The sequence below is a fragment of the Beta vulgaris genome, chromosome 2 (genome assembly GCF_026745355.1).
Source record: "Beta vulgaris subsp. vulgaris cultivar EL10 chromosome 2, EL10.2, whole genome shotgun sequence".
NCBI lineage: Eukaryota > Viridiplantae > Streptophyta > Magnoliopsida > Caryophyllales > Amaranthaceae > Beta > Beta vulgaris.
Genome location: NC_079203.1, coordinates 15,237,191 through 15,257,340, shown reverse-complemented (window position 1 = coordinate 15,257,340; position 20,150 = coordinate 15,237,191). Strand labels below are relative to the sequence as shown.

The 20,150-nt window shown below is 35.6% G+C and overlaps 1 protein-coding gene across 1 annotated transcript; it reads right to left on the bottom strand.

Annotated features, from left to right (window-relative positions):
- Nucleotides 1–3,190: 3,190 nt before the first annotated feature.
- Nucleotides 3,191–19,926, bottom strand: LOC104906164 (alpha-1,4 glucan phosphorylase L isozyme, chloroplastic/amyloplastic). Its single transcript, XM_010694880.4, has 15 exons — nt 19,601–19,926; nt 16,880–17,118; nt 16,664–16,765; nt 15,131–15,307; nt 14,758–15,033; nt 13,741–14,012; nt 10,237–10,354; nt 9,773–10,162; nt 9,523–9,675; nt 9,031–9,159; nt 8,443–8,679; nt 6,894–6,970; nt 4,749–4,935; nt 4,066–4,266; nt 3,191–3,514 (listed from the first exon to the last, which is right to left on the bottom strand). The coding sequence occupies exons 1-15, from the start codon at nt 19,821–19,823 to the stop codon at nt 3,398–3,400; spliced, it is 2,898 nt and encodes a 965-aa protein (XP_010693182.1). The 5' UTR covers nt 19,824–19,926; the 3' UTR covers nt 3,191–3,397.
- Between the last annotated feature and the right edge of the window lie 224 nt (nt 19,927–20,150).

The following is a 20,150-nucleotide window of genomic DNA, read 5'->3' as shown; positions in this document are numbered from 1 at the left end:
ACTTGTTACTAAAATTATAGTTAATAGGCTTAAACCCCTTATCGCTCACTGGATCTCGATGAACCAAAATAGTTTCATAAAGAGTAGGGGACCTGAAGTAAACTTGGTAGTAGCTGCAGAAGTACTTCACTCTATGAAAAAAAAAGAAGGGAAAATGGGGGTGGTTTGCTCTAAAAGTTGACCTTGACAAAGCTTATGATAGAATGGAGTGGGGTTTCATCAAAAATTGTCTTGAATTTCACAATCTTGATACCCATTCTGTCAACTTAATTATGGACTGTATTTCAAAAGCTTCATCGTCAGTTCTTGTTAATGGTCAAAAAACTGAAAATTTTTCACATATTAGAGGCTTAAGACAAGGAAACCCAATGTCACCGTACATTTTTAATATATGCCTTGAGTACTTGACTTCCCTAATAAACCATGCTTGTGAGGGGGAAAAATGGACCCCCTTCTGGGTGGGGAAAGATAAAGTGCCTGTGTCCCACTTATTATTCGCTGATGACCTACTTCTTTTTGGAAAAGTGGATGAACAAACAGCTTTCTAGGTTAGGGATGTTCTAGAAAACTTTAGTAAGGAGTCGGGTCAAAAAATTAATGTACAAAGCCGCCTTATCTTCTCCCCGAACACACCTTTAGACGTCAAAGAACTCTTCCAGGAAACAATAAATGTAACAGAGTCATGTAATCTTGGGCTATACTTGGGTCTACCCATTTCACATAAACGTCCAAATAGGAGGGAAGTGCAATTCATAGTTGATAAAGTTCGCAAAAGATTAGCCTCCTGGAAAGCAAACTTCCTCTCGAGGGCGGGGAGGTTAGTACTCATCTCCTCCACTCTTAACACAATACCTAATTATTACATGCAAGCAAATTTCCTACCCATGACTACACTAGAGGACTTAGATAAGGCTTGCAATAATTTCCTATGGGGGAAAAGGAGGGAAAGCAACTACACCTAGTTTCCAAGAGAGTGCACGTTTCTTCCTAAAAACAAAGGGGGCCTGGGCATGAGAGACCATAAAACTTTAAATAAAATTCTCATGGCTAAGTTGGGGTGGCGAATGTGTCAGGGGCCACAAAATCTTGCAAGAGAGTGCATCACATCAAAATATATTCGTGAGAGAGGCATTACAAAATTCCAACATGGGTCTCAAATATGGCAAAGCATAGGGAAAGGTTGGGAGTTATTAGAAGCTAGTTGTATTTGGAACCTAGGTGACGGCAAGGATGCTTCATTTTGGCTAGATAATTGGCTAGGGAGTGGCAATGTAAGAAGCCTAATGTTCGGCCCTCTAAATAAAGATGAGAAGCACTTGTGTGTTAGGGAAGTATGGAACAATGGAGAGTGGAATGGGGTGGATACCTTCGAATTGCCGCAGGAAATAATTGAAAGATTGAAAAGCTTGTGTTGGACCCCATCGAATGAAAGGGATGCGCCCTTCTCATCTCTTGTTATGCAAAATATTTTTTCTTTAAAAAAAGCGTACAACCTAGCGATTTCTAAAAGAACAAGCAAGTAATGACCTTTCTTGGATATGGCAAGGCAATTACCCACCGAAATTAAAACTCTTCTTATGGCTTTGTTGGTTAGATAGGTTACCAACTAATAAAATGCTCTGGATTAGGAAAATTCGACCATCTCCAAAGTGTACTTTATGTCAAGTAGAAGAGGAAAGTGTCCTCCATATCCTTAGAAAGTGTAGCTATGCAAAGGAAGTGTGGGATATCACTAACATAGAACCTAACCTTCGTATGGGTCATGTAGAAGAGTGGATAGAAAAGAATACTCAAGCCCAGTTCATGTTTAGGAACATCCCCTGGCCTACTCTTTTTCCGTTTGTGTGCAATGAACTTTGGATAGCAAGAAACAAAAAAAATCTTCGAAGATAAACCCATCCCAAGTCCAAGCCAGATCATTAAAAAAACGGTTATTCTCTCCCTTGAATTTATATCCTCTGCCTTCATTACACAAAAATCACAGAAATCCCCCCCCCCCCGGTTACTCCAAGCATCATACCCCATGAGTGCTATATATGTTGATGCATCTTTTGTAGGCTGTCAGTCCCTGCAGGTATAGGAGGTTGTTGTTGTAACCATGATGATAAGTGGGTAGAGGGCTTCCAAAAGCAAATTTACGTAGCGGATGTATTAATGGCGGAGCTCATGGGTATCATGGAAGGGCTCTACATGGCAAAAATAAACCGTGTTGATTATGTTTTACTCTACTCGGACAGCTCACAAGCTATAAAATTGCTCTCACAGGATATTATCCATAATGACCTATATTGTAATGTCTTGAAAAAATGTAGGGAATGCACTCGGGAGTTCAAGGATATCCAGTTCGTATTCGTGAGGCGTGAACTCAACAAAGTGGCGGACTATCTTGTGCGCGGGAGTAGGAAGCAGATGATGCCCCATAATGTAGTTAGGATTATTCCCCAAATCCCTAATGATTGCACGGAACTTATATTATCAGATCGATGTAGGCTTTCTAGCCAAAACTATGTTTAAGTTTTAATATTATGCATGATTCACCTAAAAAAAAAAAAAGCTGAGAAGAGAGAAAGACAAAATAGTAGAAGTTGTAATCATTACAACCTACATAACATCTATGTGGTAGACACTAATTAGTGTGCATGTGATTCATACGAGCTTTTTTTATTTATTAAGATCTCAGGTTCAGTCAACTTTGATCCCGTTGATGGGCTCAACCTACTAAGAGCAACTCCAATGGTAGAGCAAAATGAAAGTTGGCTTAGAGTGCCACATAGATTTTTCTAACTAACTCAATTTTAAGCCAAAACTCCAATAATGGTTAGCCAATATACTTGTTGCTTGAGTAGGTCCCACTTGAAGTAAGATAGTTTTTTTTTTATTAATTACGATCTCAGGTTCAGTCAACTTTGATCCCATTGATGGACTCAACCTACTAACTACTACAATGTCATTTACCACAAATTAATCTGAGAGATAGCACTACAAAATGGTTAATTATCTTTACGCTCTTCATTCCCCTGTATTAGTCTATTCGTTAAGGATTTATTATCCATCATCAAGGGATTAACCCCCACTAGGCACTTTTTAAGGGTCAGGTTCCTAGATATACCTATAAAAGGTATCAGTTGAGGAGAGTAGTTCTCCTTATCTACGTAAAAGAACCATCGAGTGACAGGATGGAAACAATTCATTTGGGCAACGGATTATTTCCCTAAATTTATCAGAAGTTCACAACAGAATACAAACTTTTACATGTGCAAGCTATTACTAGATGCCGACAGAACTTTATTCAAACAGAAGACCTCTATAGATGAACTGAGGCACTTTCAGAAGTCCTATTGTGATGATTACACTAGTTAGTGGTCACTAGAAGCTCGTATGTCGTATCTGGTGAAGTTCATGGAAGTTTAACCGGATGTATGTTCCATATGTCCTTAGCATATTCATGGATTGTTCTGTCACTACTAAACTTGAATGATCCAGCAGTATTTAAGATCGACATTCTTGTCCATTTCTGCACATTGCAATAAACAGAGATCAGGAAGAATATCAGACTTCTATAGATTATTATGACATATTATCACAGAGCATACTTTCCACGAGGACCATTTGATCTCAATAAATAACTACAGAAGTATTCTAGTTATTTTTACATTGTTAACTCAACAATAAAGCTTGTTAATGATTAGGGACGATGTCAATTCAGTCTAAATCCTATCCAATCTGAATGCAAATAAAAATCGATCTGAATCCTAGAGGAAGTTGTACTTATAACTCGAACCTGGATTCGATTACTACCATAGAGTAAAACAACATGTCAATTGGAGAACTATGTATGCACTATCAAAATCAAGCAAGTATAATGATAAGTGTGTGCTAAAACTCCAATTTTGGTGATCTTAAGTGAGAAAATAGTTCGAATCCAAATCAAATCAGAGACAATTCAATGAAGCATATTCCAATCCAAGAAAAAGAAAAAAGGTGAGTGCGAGTAGATGTGGGTCAAACATGGAGTGTGGAACCGAAGCTATTCCTATCTATGATAAATAACATAGAACTCCTTACCTTCTCATCTCTGTATGCCTCATCAACTTCTTCTTGGCATTCTATATAACTAGGGAAGTCTTTCCCCACAAGGAAATAATCACCACGACCGAATCCTTCATCTCCCTCCAAAGACGCTAGCAGCTCGTCGTAATTTTGTGAACCAAAGACACCACTTCTAACATAATCCATGACTTCTTCAAAACGTGGATCCGGCACAAACTAGAAATAGAAATTGAAAGCATCAGAAATAGATGAATAGACATAAGCTGCTTAAAGACCTTGAGAATCAGTTACAGAATAACAGTAAGAAAGACGAATCCTATTGCATCATTGGTTCTAAGATGAGGAGATTTAAGCATTAATATCAATCAACTTCATTCTTCAGGTAGCTCTTTCTTCATCTAGTACTAGATGTTTAAGTAATATGTGGCAACCATTGTATACCATCAGTAATTTCAGCTGAGACCAATTCGAACTCCAGAGAAGTGAAAAGGAGGGTGAGTGCTACTATGACTATGTGGTTGATCCAGAGTGAACTCATGTTATTGATCTGAATAATATTCCAACAAATCACTAACCATGTACTGGAGAAGATAATACTATCAACATCAAAGCAGTTAGCAGTTTGTGTTGAAGGGAACAAGTAACAAAATCTGGGGGCAGGGGGTTATCATGGATGAGAACTTAGCAAGGGACCATACCTTTCCCTCGGCCCTTTCCTTCCTTAACCCAGCAATCTCATGTGCTTGAGCACCAAATAGAAAGAAATTATCTTGTCCAACTTCTTCTCTAATCTCAACATTAGCACCATCCAGGGTCCCGATTAAAATGCATCCATTCATTGCAAACTTCATATTGCTAGTTCCACTGGCCTCCATCCCAGCAGTGCTGCAGGGAAGAGAAATTAAGAGAATGATCAACTATATTTTTCTAACTGGCAATTGAACATCAACTGCAGATTCAACGTATCTCTGCAACCTTATTTAACACGGTCCAATCCAAGTAGAAACTGTTTTCTGAATAACCAGCTTGCTTCCTCTAGGTGTGATGTGTTAATAATGTTTGTTAAAAAAAATTCACATTAATGTATCCTTTTCTAAAAATTTCAATTAAATTAAGTGGCACAAGTAATTTTAAACATTGAGTTTTATTCAGTGGACTGTGGAAGTTGGCAGTATGTTTTGGGAAAAGACACTAAGTGAAGGATTTATCACCCATAAGTTGTGTTATATTAAGGTAGACATGGTAAATACATGCTCAGTAAAAGGAAGTATTTTCTCAGGCATAATTACTTTTTCATAAGCACCTATATATGATTAAGGAGTTTTAAAGTTCATGCATAATAATCTCTATTCATTTCTTCAATGTTCAGTGCCTTTATTCACACAAGTTCCCATAATCTAGTAAAGTTAGTGGCATTTTACTACAGACCATGTTCAATCCCAGCAGACAAATTTTCATGAACCTTTCATAAGTGTGGGAAGATCATCATAAGTAGACAATATCGAATCAGGGGTTCCATATTTATATTTTGGTATCACATTCAACATTTAGCATGTCTTTTTTTTATATGATTTTTTTAGTGTTGTGATTTTTTCTTTGATTTATGAGCACGCTTTCCAACATGAAGCAGAAATATATGAAGCTGCAAATCCAAAGTCGAAGAGAAAAATTCAGTAGCTCATGTGTATGACAACAAAGTAGTAATTTTTATTTATTTTAAACAATCTGTTACTCGAATGCAAAGCATGCTGAACCAGGAAAGTCATGGAAGTCAGCTTATTTTCTCAGCATTGCTTGTCAGTGATCAACAAATTCTTGCACGTCATCAGTCTTAGCATGATTGCACAACTACAGGGCGAATTGGCTTAATTTAGTAGTAAGGCAAAAAGGTGATGCCAGCGTCTGAAGGGAGAGAAGGGAGGCATAGGATCTGTGGACGACCACTAGAAATAATATCTTGACTCATGCAGTCGACCATCCTTTTGGGATTAAGGCTTTGGTATTGTTGTTTTAGGATCTTTCTTAGCAGCGTTATGACAATTGCGATTTTTCTATTAGCAATTCATGAATCTCCTTGGATATTGAGATGCATTCTGATGACAACAATGGGAGTTAAGACTTAAAGAGACAGTAGTTCACTGATTAAAGCACAGAGAAAGGCTGGTTACAGATTACAAGTCAATCAAGAAAGTAGAAGGGAAGAAAGTAAAATTGGGAGAAGATTGGCTTCTTTCCCAAGACAGTAGCTGATTGTTGTTGCTGCCATGTATGGCTTGTCTTGATCGTGAATGGTGATTGCCTTATTAAGTTCACAGAAAATAGATGAGGCATGTGCTTTACAAGCTAAAATCTAAGTAACCCCAGAATGTACGACTTCAGTATAGTATGCAAGGTAAATCATTGGCATGAACCTACTCACATACCAAAGAAAAAGGGAAAATCTCGCCCCTCATAACACAACTCCCACATTGATGTCACATGAAAAAGAGCATTGGAACGGAAAAAAAGACCTCGGAAAAGATTTAGGTACTAAAATTACACCTCAATAAAATCTTATATTTTGGCTATAACATGGAAACTGTGGTTCTGAACTTCTGTTTCACTTGATGTTTTACATATAATATTGTGATTAGTCTTGGCAATCGCTTGGTGAAAGATGATTGATAAATATAACACAAATACACCATCTCTGGCTTCATTTTGATCTCAAAATCTGTGGGGCCCACTTGCAACCCCCATTTGGAGATGTTCACTATATGGGCTAATTTTGTTCACTGAATGGACTAAATAAAACAGAAAAGAAAATGACCGATTAAGATATTGCATACAATGATTTCCGTTACCTTATATGCTCTGAAAGCTCACTTGCAGGGATCAATAACTCAGCCACACTAACATTGTAATCAGGGACAAACACAACCTGAAGGTAAAATTCAAGAGCAATCGATATAACTTTCTGATAAGGAAGACGGAAGAGAAAAAGATACAGCTAGAAAAAAGATCTAGCAAATACAAACTGCAAGGTTCTCTAGTCCGCATGAAGATTGATACTCCCTCCACTTTTTAAAAGAACTTGTTCCACTTTGACTTTACTATTCACATATATCACTTTGACCTTAGTACCTTACTATACAGATTATCACATATATCCTTTATTCATTTTCACCCTATTATTTTAAATAATATATAAAAACAAATCTTAATATATAGATAGAAAGTCTTGTCGAAATTGCCTTACAATAAACTTATGGTAAGACCATCTCACTTTTCACCCTGAAAGGGAAAATCTTTAGGCTAAAGGGGTCACTTCTTTTTTCTTTGAATGGTAAAAAGGTCATTTTTTAAAAAAAAATTAGGGGTTACTTTTAGATAAGTGGTCACCTATTACCATAGAGGGTACTTCTACTATAAGTGACCCTTCTCTGGAAAAAAGTGACCCTCGTCTTACAAATGAAATAATACAAGACAGTCTTTTAAGGGAATTTGTATTAGATAGAATCTTATGTGCTTTGTCTTAATGAATATTTTCAAAATATCAAATTCTTATAATTTCACTAATAGAGAGTCTAAGATATAAAGGTTCGAATTCGAAGTTGTGCATTGAGAAACGTGAAAATTCAAAGTGGAACAAGTAAAAATATGAAAAATAAAACAAAAGTAATGGGGGTATTTGACACAAGTAATGACATGACACAAAATAGTGTTCAATTAGCTCTCCACAAAAATTTCAGACTTGATAAAATGAAAGGTTAAATAATTACAAAAACATCGAGCATACTTTTTTAATCAGATCATGGTATCCAAAAATGATTAGTTGAACCATCATTTTACATGAACAGGGTTTATAAGATCTTGCAGTCTCATAGAATTTAGAATTCAGATTAGTACTGTATGAATGGATTTGAAAGCTTAAAGTTTCACCAACAAAGCTGCACCATAGGGAGATTCTACATTCAATATTAGTAGTTAGAAAGAAACAACTAACTTATTGCCCATTATTGTTTCTTATTTACCCATTGTCAAAGAAAAAAAAAAGCTTAACGCCCGCCCCCTAAGCCATTATAAACACATTGTGAGCTTTAGTAAGCAAACATGCTGCAAAAATTCAATACAGTTTCAAGGCATAAGAGGAAGTTTCTCACAAAAAATTCTCATAAGGGCTTTTCAGTTTTCAGTGCCTCCAGTTACAGTATTTGTTTCCCTATTCCTAGCCCCACCAACAAATATAAAAAGTAAACATTAAAGAAAATCAAAAGCTGGAGCAAATGATGCACCTATGAAACTTTAGTAAGATTCAGGATATTATGTTAAACAGCTTCTGCAAAGTGCAAGGAAAACTAGCACAAACAACACTTGCCAGTGATTTATAGTACAGAGAGCACAAACACATACCTTCAGTAGATCACCGATTTCAGGATCATGGTTTATTGTAGCTCCTACATCGGTAATAAACTTCACTATTCTTTTAGCCTGCACATATGTTGAGAAAGCTTTTCCTCCAAATATACACACTCTTGGAACATATTTGGCTTTCCTATCTACAGCACTCATTTCTTTCATTTTTTTGTAGCGGTATACAATTCCAAATATATTCATAAGCTGTCGCTTGTACTCATGAATACGCTTGATCTGGAAAGTCAGTGATTGCATTAGTTATGAGAGCGAGGAGAAGCACAAAACTCAGTGCAGAAACCAAAACAGAAGCCGGTCAATGACCAATGCTTATAAGTATAGTTTTAAATCGAAAAATCGATAACAAAACAAAAAGATGGAAGAAGTAGCAATAACTTCACAGAGTATAGGACTTGTGAACTTCTAATATTAACTTATTTACAGAGCTGTAAGGAGAGGTAGGACAATTGTCAAATGGAGACAGTAGATTCTCGAGCAAACTCCAAATCAGGACATTAGCCACGAATTTCCACCTCTCATCGGCACATCCAAGTTCTGACCATGAACATCATAATTTGGAAAGATTACCTGAATATCAAACATTGCATCCGGGCTGACTGTGTAACCTGTTCTGTCTTTGATAAGGGAAACGACCTTTAGTTTGTTGTTCCTTTTTACTGCCATCCATTCATTATGAAGATCTTTGTTATCTGCAAACTGCAATTAAGGGCCCAATATGTTGATAACGTAGAGTCAGTAACTTAGTATAAAATGCAGGTGTTTGCAACAGAAGAAAGCGAATGAAAGCAAAGGGCAAAACACTAATAGATACAAAAGCATAGTGTAAATATCTTCAGCTAGGTGAAGAGAGCTGACTAACTTACTATTAGAGAGTTTGTCATTTTTAGATTACAACGTATAGTTGCATTCCTTGTGCAAGAGTGTCAATGTCTTGTTTAGAGTGAAGTAATAGACCAATTTAAGCACATCAAATTGCGAAAGCCAATGAAGAAATAGGTTTGCAAACAGTGATGCAGCTTGAACTATAAAATGTAAGTGAATTAATAAACAGGTCATTACCTTTCGCAATTCTGCAAGTTTCTCAGTGTTCAGAACCCAGTCTTCAGTCCCGATCCATTTTGTTAAGATACTGCTTAATTCTGGATTGCAAAACCTGATCCATCTTCTTGGGGTCACCCCATTTGTTTTATTCTGAAATTTCTCTGGCCACAACTGAAAGAACTCGAACCTTAAGAGATTGATGATAGACAATCCTAATTACATAAAAAAAAAAAAGGGTTCACAATTTTAAACCAAACTACCAATATACCTCATAGAAGTCACGAAATACTTGTTCCTTTACTATTTGACTATGTATCTCAGCAACCCCATTTACTGCATGACCCGCTACAACACATAGATTAGCCATTCGAACCATCTTTGATGGTTCTGGAACTGGATCTACCACTGCCTTCTTCTCTTTAACATCTTCCTCACCTTCATCTTCAGCAACCAGTCCGTCTTGTTCATCAAGAATTCTACTTTCTTCAACCAGATCATCTTTGATGGTTTTGGAACTGGCTTTATAACTTTTTTCCTTGATCAAACATGCAACAGAACTTGGAAGATCGAAATTCTCCAGTATTCTCATCAATTTCAATTTTTTCATCAGCAATTCAGGATCATCAGTACCATATTCAGAGATGATTGTATTAACTAGCTGTAAGTAGTTGATAGGTTGTATTAGAAAGGGAAGTTACTGGCCAATAAAAAAAGGTAAGTAAATGTGATTACCTCCTCGTCTATTTTCTCTATAATCTCAACATGTCGAGGAAGCAAGGATTGCATAAGTTCAAAACTCCATTTCTCCAATGCCTCCGGCAAAACAGTATGATTTGTATATGCAACAGTTCTATCAATGAGACATCAGAATATAAGTTGTGAGCACACAATATAATAATCAACCCTCAAATCAAGCAGCACAAAGAATCAGTTGTATCCATAGTGCGTTAGGGAAATATTACAAAAATAAAAAACCACTAAAGAAAATAATGTATTTGAACCAAGTAGAGAAAAAGTAGCGTGGACAAGAAAGAAGCAGACTGCCCAAATGCTATTCAGAGACAAACCATCTTGAGCAAGATTAGTTTCAATCATTAGTTACTAAAAGAGAATTTACGAAAAGAAAAGATTCAGGAATATTTCCAAGCTGAGAACGTTCTTAGTCTAGCAGTTTGCAAAAGCAAGCACAGGACCGACAGGGACAAACAATATATAGTTTAGACACAGGTCGATAATATGGCTAATGGATCTAACTTAGGGTGCGTTCTATTCAACTTATTGGCCCTGAACTTATTGGACCTTATCTGAACTGAACTTATTGAACCTGAACTGAACTTATTGGAACTTATTAAACCTGATTGGACCTAATTCAACTTATTGGACCTGATTGAACCTGATTGGAACTTATTGGAACTTATTGACCTTATTGAAACTTATCAGACCTTATTGGCCCTGATTGAAACTTATTAGACCTTATTGGACCTGATTGAAACTTATTAGACCTTATTGGACCTGATTGAAACTTATTTTACCTTATTAGACAAAAAAATTGACTACTAGTAATATAAATATTACCCCTAACGTAAATACTACCCCTCAAAATTTATTATAAAGTAATAATTAATAAAATTCATCCTTTAAAAAAATAATTATTATTAATTATCTCTTACGATAATTAATTTAACAAAAAAAAATTTACTATTTATATATTTAACATGTTATCTCTAGTTATTTAAAGACGAATTGCAAAATATTGTAATTATAATAATTATTATTATTGTTAACCTTAATTATTTGACCATGATTATAATATTATTTAATAGCAATATGAATAATCAAATAATAGACAATAATACAAGTATAATACTATACATTGTGGTACTTTAATAAAAAAATTCTAATAATAACATAATCAACTAATAGTAATATGAATAATAAAATAATAGACATAATAAAAATAAATAATAAAATAATAGATATAATACAAATAAATAATAAAATAATAGACACTAATACAAGTATAATACTATATAATCATTGTGGTACTTTAATTAAAATTCTAATAATAACATAATCAGCTAATAGTGATATGAAATTATGAATAACAAAAAATGGACAATAATACAAATGTTTATTAAACATTGACTATTTGGACCTTATTGGACCTTATTAGACCTGATTGGAACTTATTGGACCTTATTAGACCTGATTGGAACTTATTGCACCTGATTGGAACTTATTGCACCTGATTGGAACTTATTGGACCTTATTAGACCTTATTGGAACTTATTGCCCTTACTAGACCTTATTGCAACTTATCTGAACTTATCTGAACTCATCTGAACTTATTGGACCTGAAACTTAATTTTTTAAGTTGAACCGAACGCACCCTTAATTGTCATAGCTTGATGTCGCACTTAGAATTAATTCTTTCTAACTTCCTACATAATGCCAAGATCCTTTTAAGGAGCTTTTGTACAGATTTTCACAGCCAAAATATGTCAGATTCCAGAACTGGATTAACAATGCTTCAGCTACCTATTAACGGTGCAGCACTGAGTACAAGACAGAGATTCAAGTTGTGCTTTTCTGTGAAGGATGTCTGGATGTGCACTAAATTTGAATATGAGATGGTCATGTAGCCTGTAGGCATCATCTGGAGGGTGATCGATTCACTAGCTGCAAGGCTCCCCTGTGGCCTAGAACCTCATCTGGAGACCAAAAGCTGTAGATGTTCATCTTATTTGCATCAAGTAGGAGCTTTTATTGGGTGATATACACAGCATGTTGCCATCACAGCTGACAACCTCCAAGCCAACTGGGTAAATCACGTCTATCTTGAAGACACTGTTAGTGATCTTTTATGTTAGCAGAAAGTGTTAGTTAGGGTCTGGAAGCATAAATTTGGGGTAAAAAATGCTTCCAGAAATGATTACGTTACACGTTTATTAGTTTAATAATTAATAGTAAACATATAAACATAAGCCCACATAAGAGTATACTGTTTCCAGTGGATATCCTTGGCTCTCCACTTCTCCTGGCAAGTGGACTTGCATCCTGGGTTCGTCATAGACTGAAGGCCCAAAAGCACTGATTCGTACACTTGCTGGGACATTTGAACTACTGAAAACCAAGTACAGCTTGGCGTCCTGCAGGCCACTGATGATATGTGACCATTAAGCGGCCATGAATCCGGGACAACTAATCAGTTAGTGTTCTCTAATGAATATAATAGAGTTGCTAGGATTATGTGAAGAATGGGTTGCAGGTGAGTTCCAGAGCTCATTCTCTGAACAGATGAAGCAGGTGGTTGTACAAGATACAAAGCTAAATATGCAAGAATAACTATATGCAGGACTTGCTTGGCTCATCAATTAATTATGCAAAGCTAGGGATGATGCGAGGATGAGATAATAAGGTGCTGAAACCTAATTTTCTGATTTAGAAAATTGCGAGTTTAAAAACAAATATGGAAATGGAGATTCTTCCTAAGAAAGCTTGTATCTTTTTTCTCTCTTGATCCCAACATTTTCATTGACTTCATTCTGTCTCTATCTACTTCCAAATGTTTTATTCTACTTTTATTACTACTCATCTCTATGTCATAACCATGTAAAGCAAATTAAGGGATGGAGGGACTAGGGAGTACTAAAATTATACTCCCTCAACCCCTAAATTTGGCACAACTGGTTGGGTCAACTTTCAGAAATTAAGTTAATACAGCATACCTCTTACATGAAAAAATTTACATCTCCAAGATATCAAATTAGTATTTCTCTGAAATGTTCTGTTTAGGGTATAATTAAGGATAATATAGGAAAATATAATGTATAGCTTACAAAATTTAGAATATGGTCTAATATTTAGGATGGGAAAATAATTTCTAATGGCCCAACTTCGTGCCTCAATTGTGCCCTTCTTTGGTTCTCCATCAGTGAGACTACTTACTAAAAGTCGGTGATCATAGCCACCATTTTATGTCAAATACAATTTTTCAGTTTCCATTAGTTCCAAACAAGTGGAAGTACCAACACAGGCTGCAATACTTCAACTCTCTTTCCATTTGATGACTGCAGAGGCCCGGCATGCAGAGATTAGTATTGTTAACAGTGATTATTATAACCTGTCGCATGACTACTGTCTAACTGCTACTAAACAAAAGAGAGAAAAAAGAGGCATCTCTATCGTGTCATCCATTTATAATTGACCCACCAAACAGAAGGCAGAAGGAAGTACCTTTGGGTAATATTCCAAGCTTCCTTCCAGCTAAGTCCTTTCACATCTATCAATATCCTCATTAACTCTGGTATACACAATGTTGGATGAGTGTCGTTCATCTGCACAGCCACCTTCTCTGGAAAGTCTTCCCACTTTACATGTTCACCCGATCTCCTTTCAAATTGTGAAATGATGTCTTGCAAAGAAGCCGAGCATAGGGTGTATTGTTGCTTCAGACGAAGGATCTTTCCTTTCACTGAATCATCCCCAGGGTATAGAATGCTACAGATCTTATTCAAAGAGAAACGAGTAAATATAGCATTTCATAAAACAGAAATCAGAAAATGAAGCCAAGAAGTTCAATCCAGAATAAAATACTTTGCCTTAACTACTTTAAATGGAGCCCCGTGAAGAAGGCTGGGAACGTAAACATGTCCTATGTCCTTACCTAGCTGATTTATGACCCTTCCACAAGAACATTGCTTTCAAATACAAAGTCTATATCGAGTGAAAAAAAAAAAACTACGTAGTCAAAAGTGAAATGGCCTGCTGCATGCCAACAGAAATACACTTCTTGATGACAAAGGCAGGCAAGACTGTAGTTATTCATGATAAAATAATAGTTAACGTGTCAGATATTTACTTTGGTAAATATATTGTATAACAATAAATTCCTAGTTACATTTGGTCAATATATTATGAAACAATAGATTCCTATTAGGTTTTATCTTATCTCTGCTATAAATGATGCAATTTACAGCACACCCTATTCGACATATACAATATTTACGGAAGTACACATATGTACCAAAGCAAATAATTGACATCTTTACAATTATTTTTATGTTTTAGTATTGGCAACTTCTGTTCGTGGAAATGCTATGTTATATTACTAAAGGAAGGAAGATGTGATTAAAAGAAAAAAGGACCAAGTAGATAACATGTTATACATATTATGTGATTCTCATCACATGAAGACAGATCATTTTGGGAATACAAATGTAATATTCAAAATGTATCATAGTAATAACCAACCATTTCTGCATTTGCACGAGCATCATTGGCTTTGGAGTGTTCCCCGGCATTAAAAGCAGATAGGTCAAATTCTTCAGATGGCACTGTAGTAGACCACAGGCGAAGATTGTTAGTAGTTTTAGTTTGATACCCAGGAATCGGAACATCATAGGCAACGGCCTTGATATCTTCTCCCCCAGTCCAATGACTTTTGCCATCAGATCCGGTGACCACCTTTCCATAAAATTTTATCGAATAGGACACATCATTTCTCACAATTTCCCATGGATTAGCAATCTGCATTAAGATGTATCAGTTGAATCATGAATATGGAATTGACATTCATAAAAATTAACATCATAAGAAATTTCAAACAAAAATGTAGATACAATACCTCAAGCCAATTCTCAGCAACTTCTTCTTGACCATCCTTGGTGATCTTTTGCTTGAATAACCCATACTTGTATCTTAGACCATAACCCCATGCAGGGTAATTTAATGTAGCTAGAGAGTCAAGAAAGCAGGAAGCAAGCCTCCCGAGACCCCCATTTCCAAGTGCAGCATCTGGTTCCTGTTATAAAGCAAACAATACATACAATCAGCAGCAAGTCAGAAAATGAAGGCTATAGCATAACCAATATTTATCTTGTCATTACGAGACACTCAACTCTGTAATATGGTTTTTAAAATGAAGTCACAATGACTCAATTGTTTGTCATAGACCAGTATGAGATGTAATTCAAACATGTTACAGCTTGAATCATGGAACCTATTGCACATCACATATAGTTTCATCACAACACAAAAATTCAGAAAAGCTTGGTCAAATTTGAATATCAATAAGGCATATGTTTTTTAATTCTATATAGTTAATTAGTCAAACCAACAGTTTGCTGCTACAGCCAATAGCAACAGCACTTTGATTCAACATGCATATTTTTCATTTTCCTGCCTTTACACAAGAAATTCTTTGATGAAGTGAGTAATAGGCTCTAATTGTTCATTGATCATTGTTTAAGAATTCTTGTTTCAACATTTTGTACCATCCAATTTGACCCAAGATTTCAATTCCTCTAAGTAATGGCTGTGTAATCTACTGCTGATGCCGCGTAAATTGCATTCTAACAAACGTTGGCTCAGGATATACAGGCAGATTTGAGCCGCAAGCAACACAAAGCTGCTGAAATTCTGTTAGATAACAAGTCAGCAATTGCTAATTTCCTATTCCCAAAGGTTCAGTTTGTTTCAGCAAGACAAAGCACATGAAGGTCAAGTTTTATGCACCTAGAAAGGCTGCACAAGAAAAGAGAAGCTTGTTCATTGTCTATCAGAGTTTCAGCTCACAGACATTTAAACAAAGGCTTTAGCAAAAGGCAGATTTGAGTTCCTCAGATTCAAGCTTGGTGTGAAGGCAAAAAGTCTGGAAAAGAGTTGAAACATAAGCCTTTTTCCTACCATCTTGAGCTACTTAGATGCTGGATTGATTTCATACAATTCTATGTGTCCAGCAGTTAGGAAGATGAAAGGTTGAGAACTAATCTTCTAGAATTAGCAAGATTCCTCTGAAGATCCTAACTTCCTGTGGTGTAGCTCTAGAATAATCTGTCTAAGCTATAAATAAGCGTCTGGAACTCAATTTCATGTGTGCTAACGTAAAAATCAGAAAACCAGGATCAAAAACAATTTCCATCCTACTCTTTCTTCCAATTCAACCTCCCTCATATCCTACACTCTACAGATGTCAAAGCTAGACCGATCATAAATAGGAGTTTGTCAAGATGGACAGGAAAGTGCCTCTGACATGGACACATGGTTTCCATTTCTGGAAAAAGAAGCTAATCCAATATCAAAGTCAGAACAACACAAAACCACCAAGAACAGCAATACGACTGAAAAAGCATCGTCTGAAATTGAAATATAAACAGACCTGACAAGCTACAGCTTCCAGATCATGTCCAAGCTTCTTTAAAGCATCGCCATAAGCATCAGTGAGTTCTAAATTCCCAATTGCATTTAGCAATGCTCTGCCCTACAAGAACATGCAACATTTCCTTTATTTTCAAATTCCCATAGGCAATAGACGGTCGCTGGGCAGATTTTTACTATATGACACAACCAACCAGAAAAAGACCAGTAAGAAAACCTGGAGAAATTCCATGGACAAATAATAAGCTTGCTTCATGTTCATCTTCTCATAAAAGTCATAAGTAGCATTCCAATTAATAATAAGTGAATCTCTAACACTTTGTGCAGCTGCAAAGAAAGCCGCGGGACAAGAAAACTCATTGGGAGCAAATAACGGAGTGAACTCTGCATGGTATTTGATACTTGAGGCTATTGAAGCAGAATCTGGTCTCAACGTATTCAAAAGGCTTGGAATCCCTGAAACAGGAGTATGAGACAAAGATGTAAACACAAGAAAGATTGAGTCAAGCACTTAAGAACTTGCTAGTTTCTACTATTGTCATAAATTCATAACTGTCACTACTTGATACTCCAAATGGGTATAGACTTTAGGACACTTCAAATTTTGGCTAAAACGGGAAAATTATATATACGCATATAACAAAGAAAGCAGCTGGGCGGACATGAGAGTATGCGGGTGTGCATGTGTGCGTATGTATGCATGTGCAAGTCAGTGTAGCCTAGGTGTAAGAGTGTGTATATGTGTTAGGACTTAGGATGAGTTGTATAAGCAAGTGCTTTTTTATAGAAGTCATAAAACATAAGAAAAAAAAGGTGATCATAATGAACTTTTTGTGGTCTTTTTCAACCAAGATTATAATCTTTTAATAAGATGATGATAGATGGTGATGGTAGATCAGTATATTGATATTAGATAGGTCAAGATATATAAGCTCTTAAAGACAAAGATGCTAAATAATACCTTAAATACATTTTAATCACCAATTGTTAGGTGTGATCAACAAGGGAACCGGATATACAACTCTAAGACACGGAAATTACGCTTTCTTATTAGTTTAATTTCGCCCCTCTAGGATCACCGGGTTAACACGAAACAACTAATGAGATATAATAGAGAAAACAATTCACAAGATGATCTTCTATATGAATCAACAAGAACTTTGTGTTTAGAGTTTGTGAAGAACACTCAAGAGAAATTAGCAAAGTTTCTCTCAAGCAAAGCAAGAAAATTTAGAATATGAAAAACTGATTTCTTCTATTCTCTCTTATAAGAATTACAAAGGTCATATATAAATATCACCTTCATAGATTAGAGTTGTTATTGTCATAACACCCCCTTTAATCACTGATTAAGAACCTTTAATCCTCATATTAAGAATCCCAATAGTCATTAAACGGATAACGTTCACAATACAACGGTTATAAACCATTCACACACCTTTTCACGTCCCAAAACAGAACACCCGTCGCGACTCGCGATACAGATCGCGAGTCGCGACAAAGCACTGCTCGCGACCCGTCACACCTGTCGCGACCCGCAACCAACCTTCTGTTTTGCTTGGTTTTTCCACGTGAATTTGCGTTTTTGCGTACTCTAATCTTAACATACTAGACCTCCTCTTCTTCTAATATATGATCATATGAGCTTGTAAACCCATTACACTATACAACACCAATTTCCACACTCATTCCCACTTTATAATCCCCACGCAGAAAATGTCACTCACAACACACCCCAAAAGTTCAATAAGGAGAGAAAAAGAGATATTTGTATCACAAATCAAAAAAAATTGCTCTTCTACATGTTTCAACTTTCGAGTGGCCAACAAATGAATTTATAGTAGATGTCAACTAGCTTAATATGCTAGTTAGTAATTGATCGAATCTTTGTTGACATCACTGCCTAGATACGCCCAGTTCATAGCACTTATAGACGGTACATTGTTGTTATACACTGATTGGTAGTATATTTTCATAACTAACATTTATAAGTTATGTTGAGATAATGATAATTTTTTTTGTTTCAATATACAACCTTTCCATTTTGATATAATATGGATATTAATATACAATACTAGTTGTACTTAGTTTGTTGATCTAAACAAGATTTGTTTATATCCACCACGAACTTGGCAAAGCTGCATCACTGCCTATGCAAGAAATGCCTAGTTCAGACTTTGAAATCAATATGAACCCCTTTCGTTTATAGCATTTTTTGATCGCATATTTAACAACAAACTTCTTCCGTTTCTTTCTGTTTCTTAATACATGCAACATTGGCAAATGACACATAAACCAAGGAGGAGGAGAGAGAGTGAAACATGAGTCATGCACTTATATGATAAAATAAAGCTTTATTTGTATAAGAATTTGCCAATAATAGAAATGTTGCAAGTATTATGAAACATCCAAGAAGGAATATGTTGCGTGTGTTAAGAAACGGAAGTAATAGTATACTAATCATATACTTGTGCAGTATATTGAATCACAAATGTAGCACATAAACATGAAATTATCGCTATAATCTATTAGCACTATTAAGACAACTACATGTTTACTTTCAATATCCAACATTCATGAATGAAATAGACCATGTCATACACCAAATAAATAGTAGTATATAAGTAAAACTCCCAACGCAAATTACTGTTCTTCCATTTCACAAGCTACATTCTTTTGCAGACAATTCCACTACAACCCACATACTTAAAACAAAAGAAACGCACCAAATCTCTATCATATAAGTGAACTCTTGAAGGGTTTGACATCCACCGAAAATACATTAAATCCCTTTACTTTTTATAAATTACCGATTTAAAGTTTAATATTAATATACTATGACAAGTAACTATAAAACATTTAAAGTACATGTTTTTATATGCAATGTGTGCATTTAAATATAATTAAGTAATATGCAAACACATTAATAAAAACAAACCTTGGTCGGTGATATTTTCCTCCAATTTCTGCTTCGAATCACTGAAAACATTCTGAACTATAAAACATTTTTTCGTAATCATAGGTTTTTTAAAAGAAGAAAGAAACAACTTCTTCGAATTTCGGCCATTTCTGAAGCTGGAGTTCATAACTCGTGAAATTGAATAGCAACAGCAGTAATGCTCTGGTCTACTGGAAGGTTTTAACAATGGCAATGTCGCCATTATTGAAATTATTCGCTCAACTCAGTGATTTTTGCAGTTTTGGCACTGAGTTGTTTTTCTATACTTATGTTCTAAAAATGCGTTCTCAATAGATGTGAATGATGTGTGTAGATATTAAAGAAAGATGATAGCGACTTGGGAATCCGTGATAGTTCATCTTGCAGAGGTGGATCCCACCCACGAGATATAATTTCTCTTCTCAATGTCATTTTTGGATCGTTACTTTTGGTGAAAAAAGATTGTCCTTGTTTCATGTACACTCACTCAGTCACTCACTCTTGTCTCCAAATTGATTTCAAAATAGCAAAAATAGAATTTAATAATCTC

Coding starts and splice junctions, on each gene's coding strand:
- LOC104906164 (XM_010694880.4), bottom strand. CDS start 19,823: ATGGCGACATTGCCATTGTTAAAACCTTCCAGTAGACCAGAGCATTAC. Junction 17,119..19,600: donor GGAAAATATCACCGACCAAG/GTTTGTTTTTAT, acceptor CTCCTGTTTCAG/GGATTCCAAGCCTTTTGAAT. Junction 8,680..9,030: donor ATGCAATGTTTGATATTCAG/GTAATCTTTCCA, acceptor CTGACTTTCCAG/ATCAAGCGTATTCATGAGTA.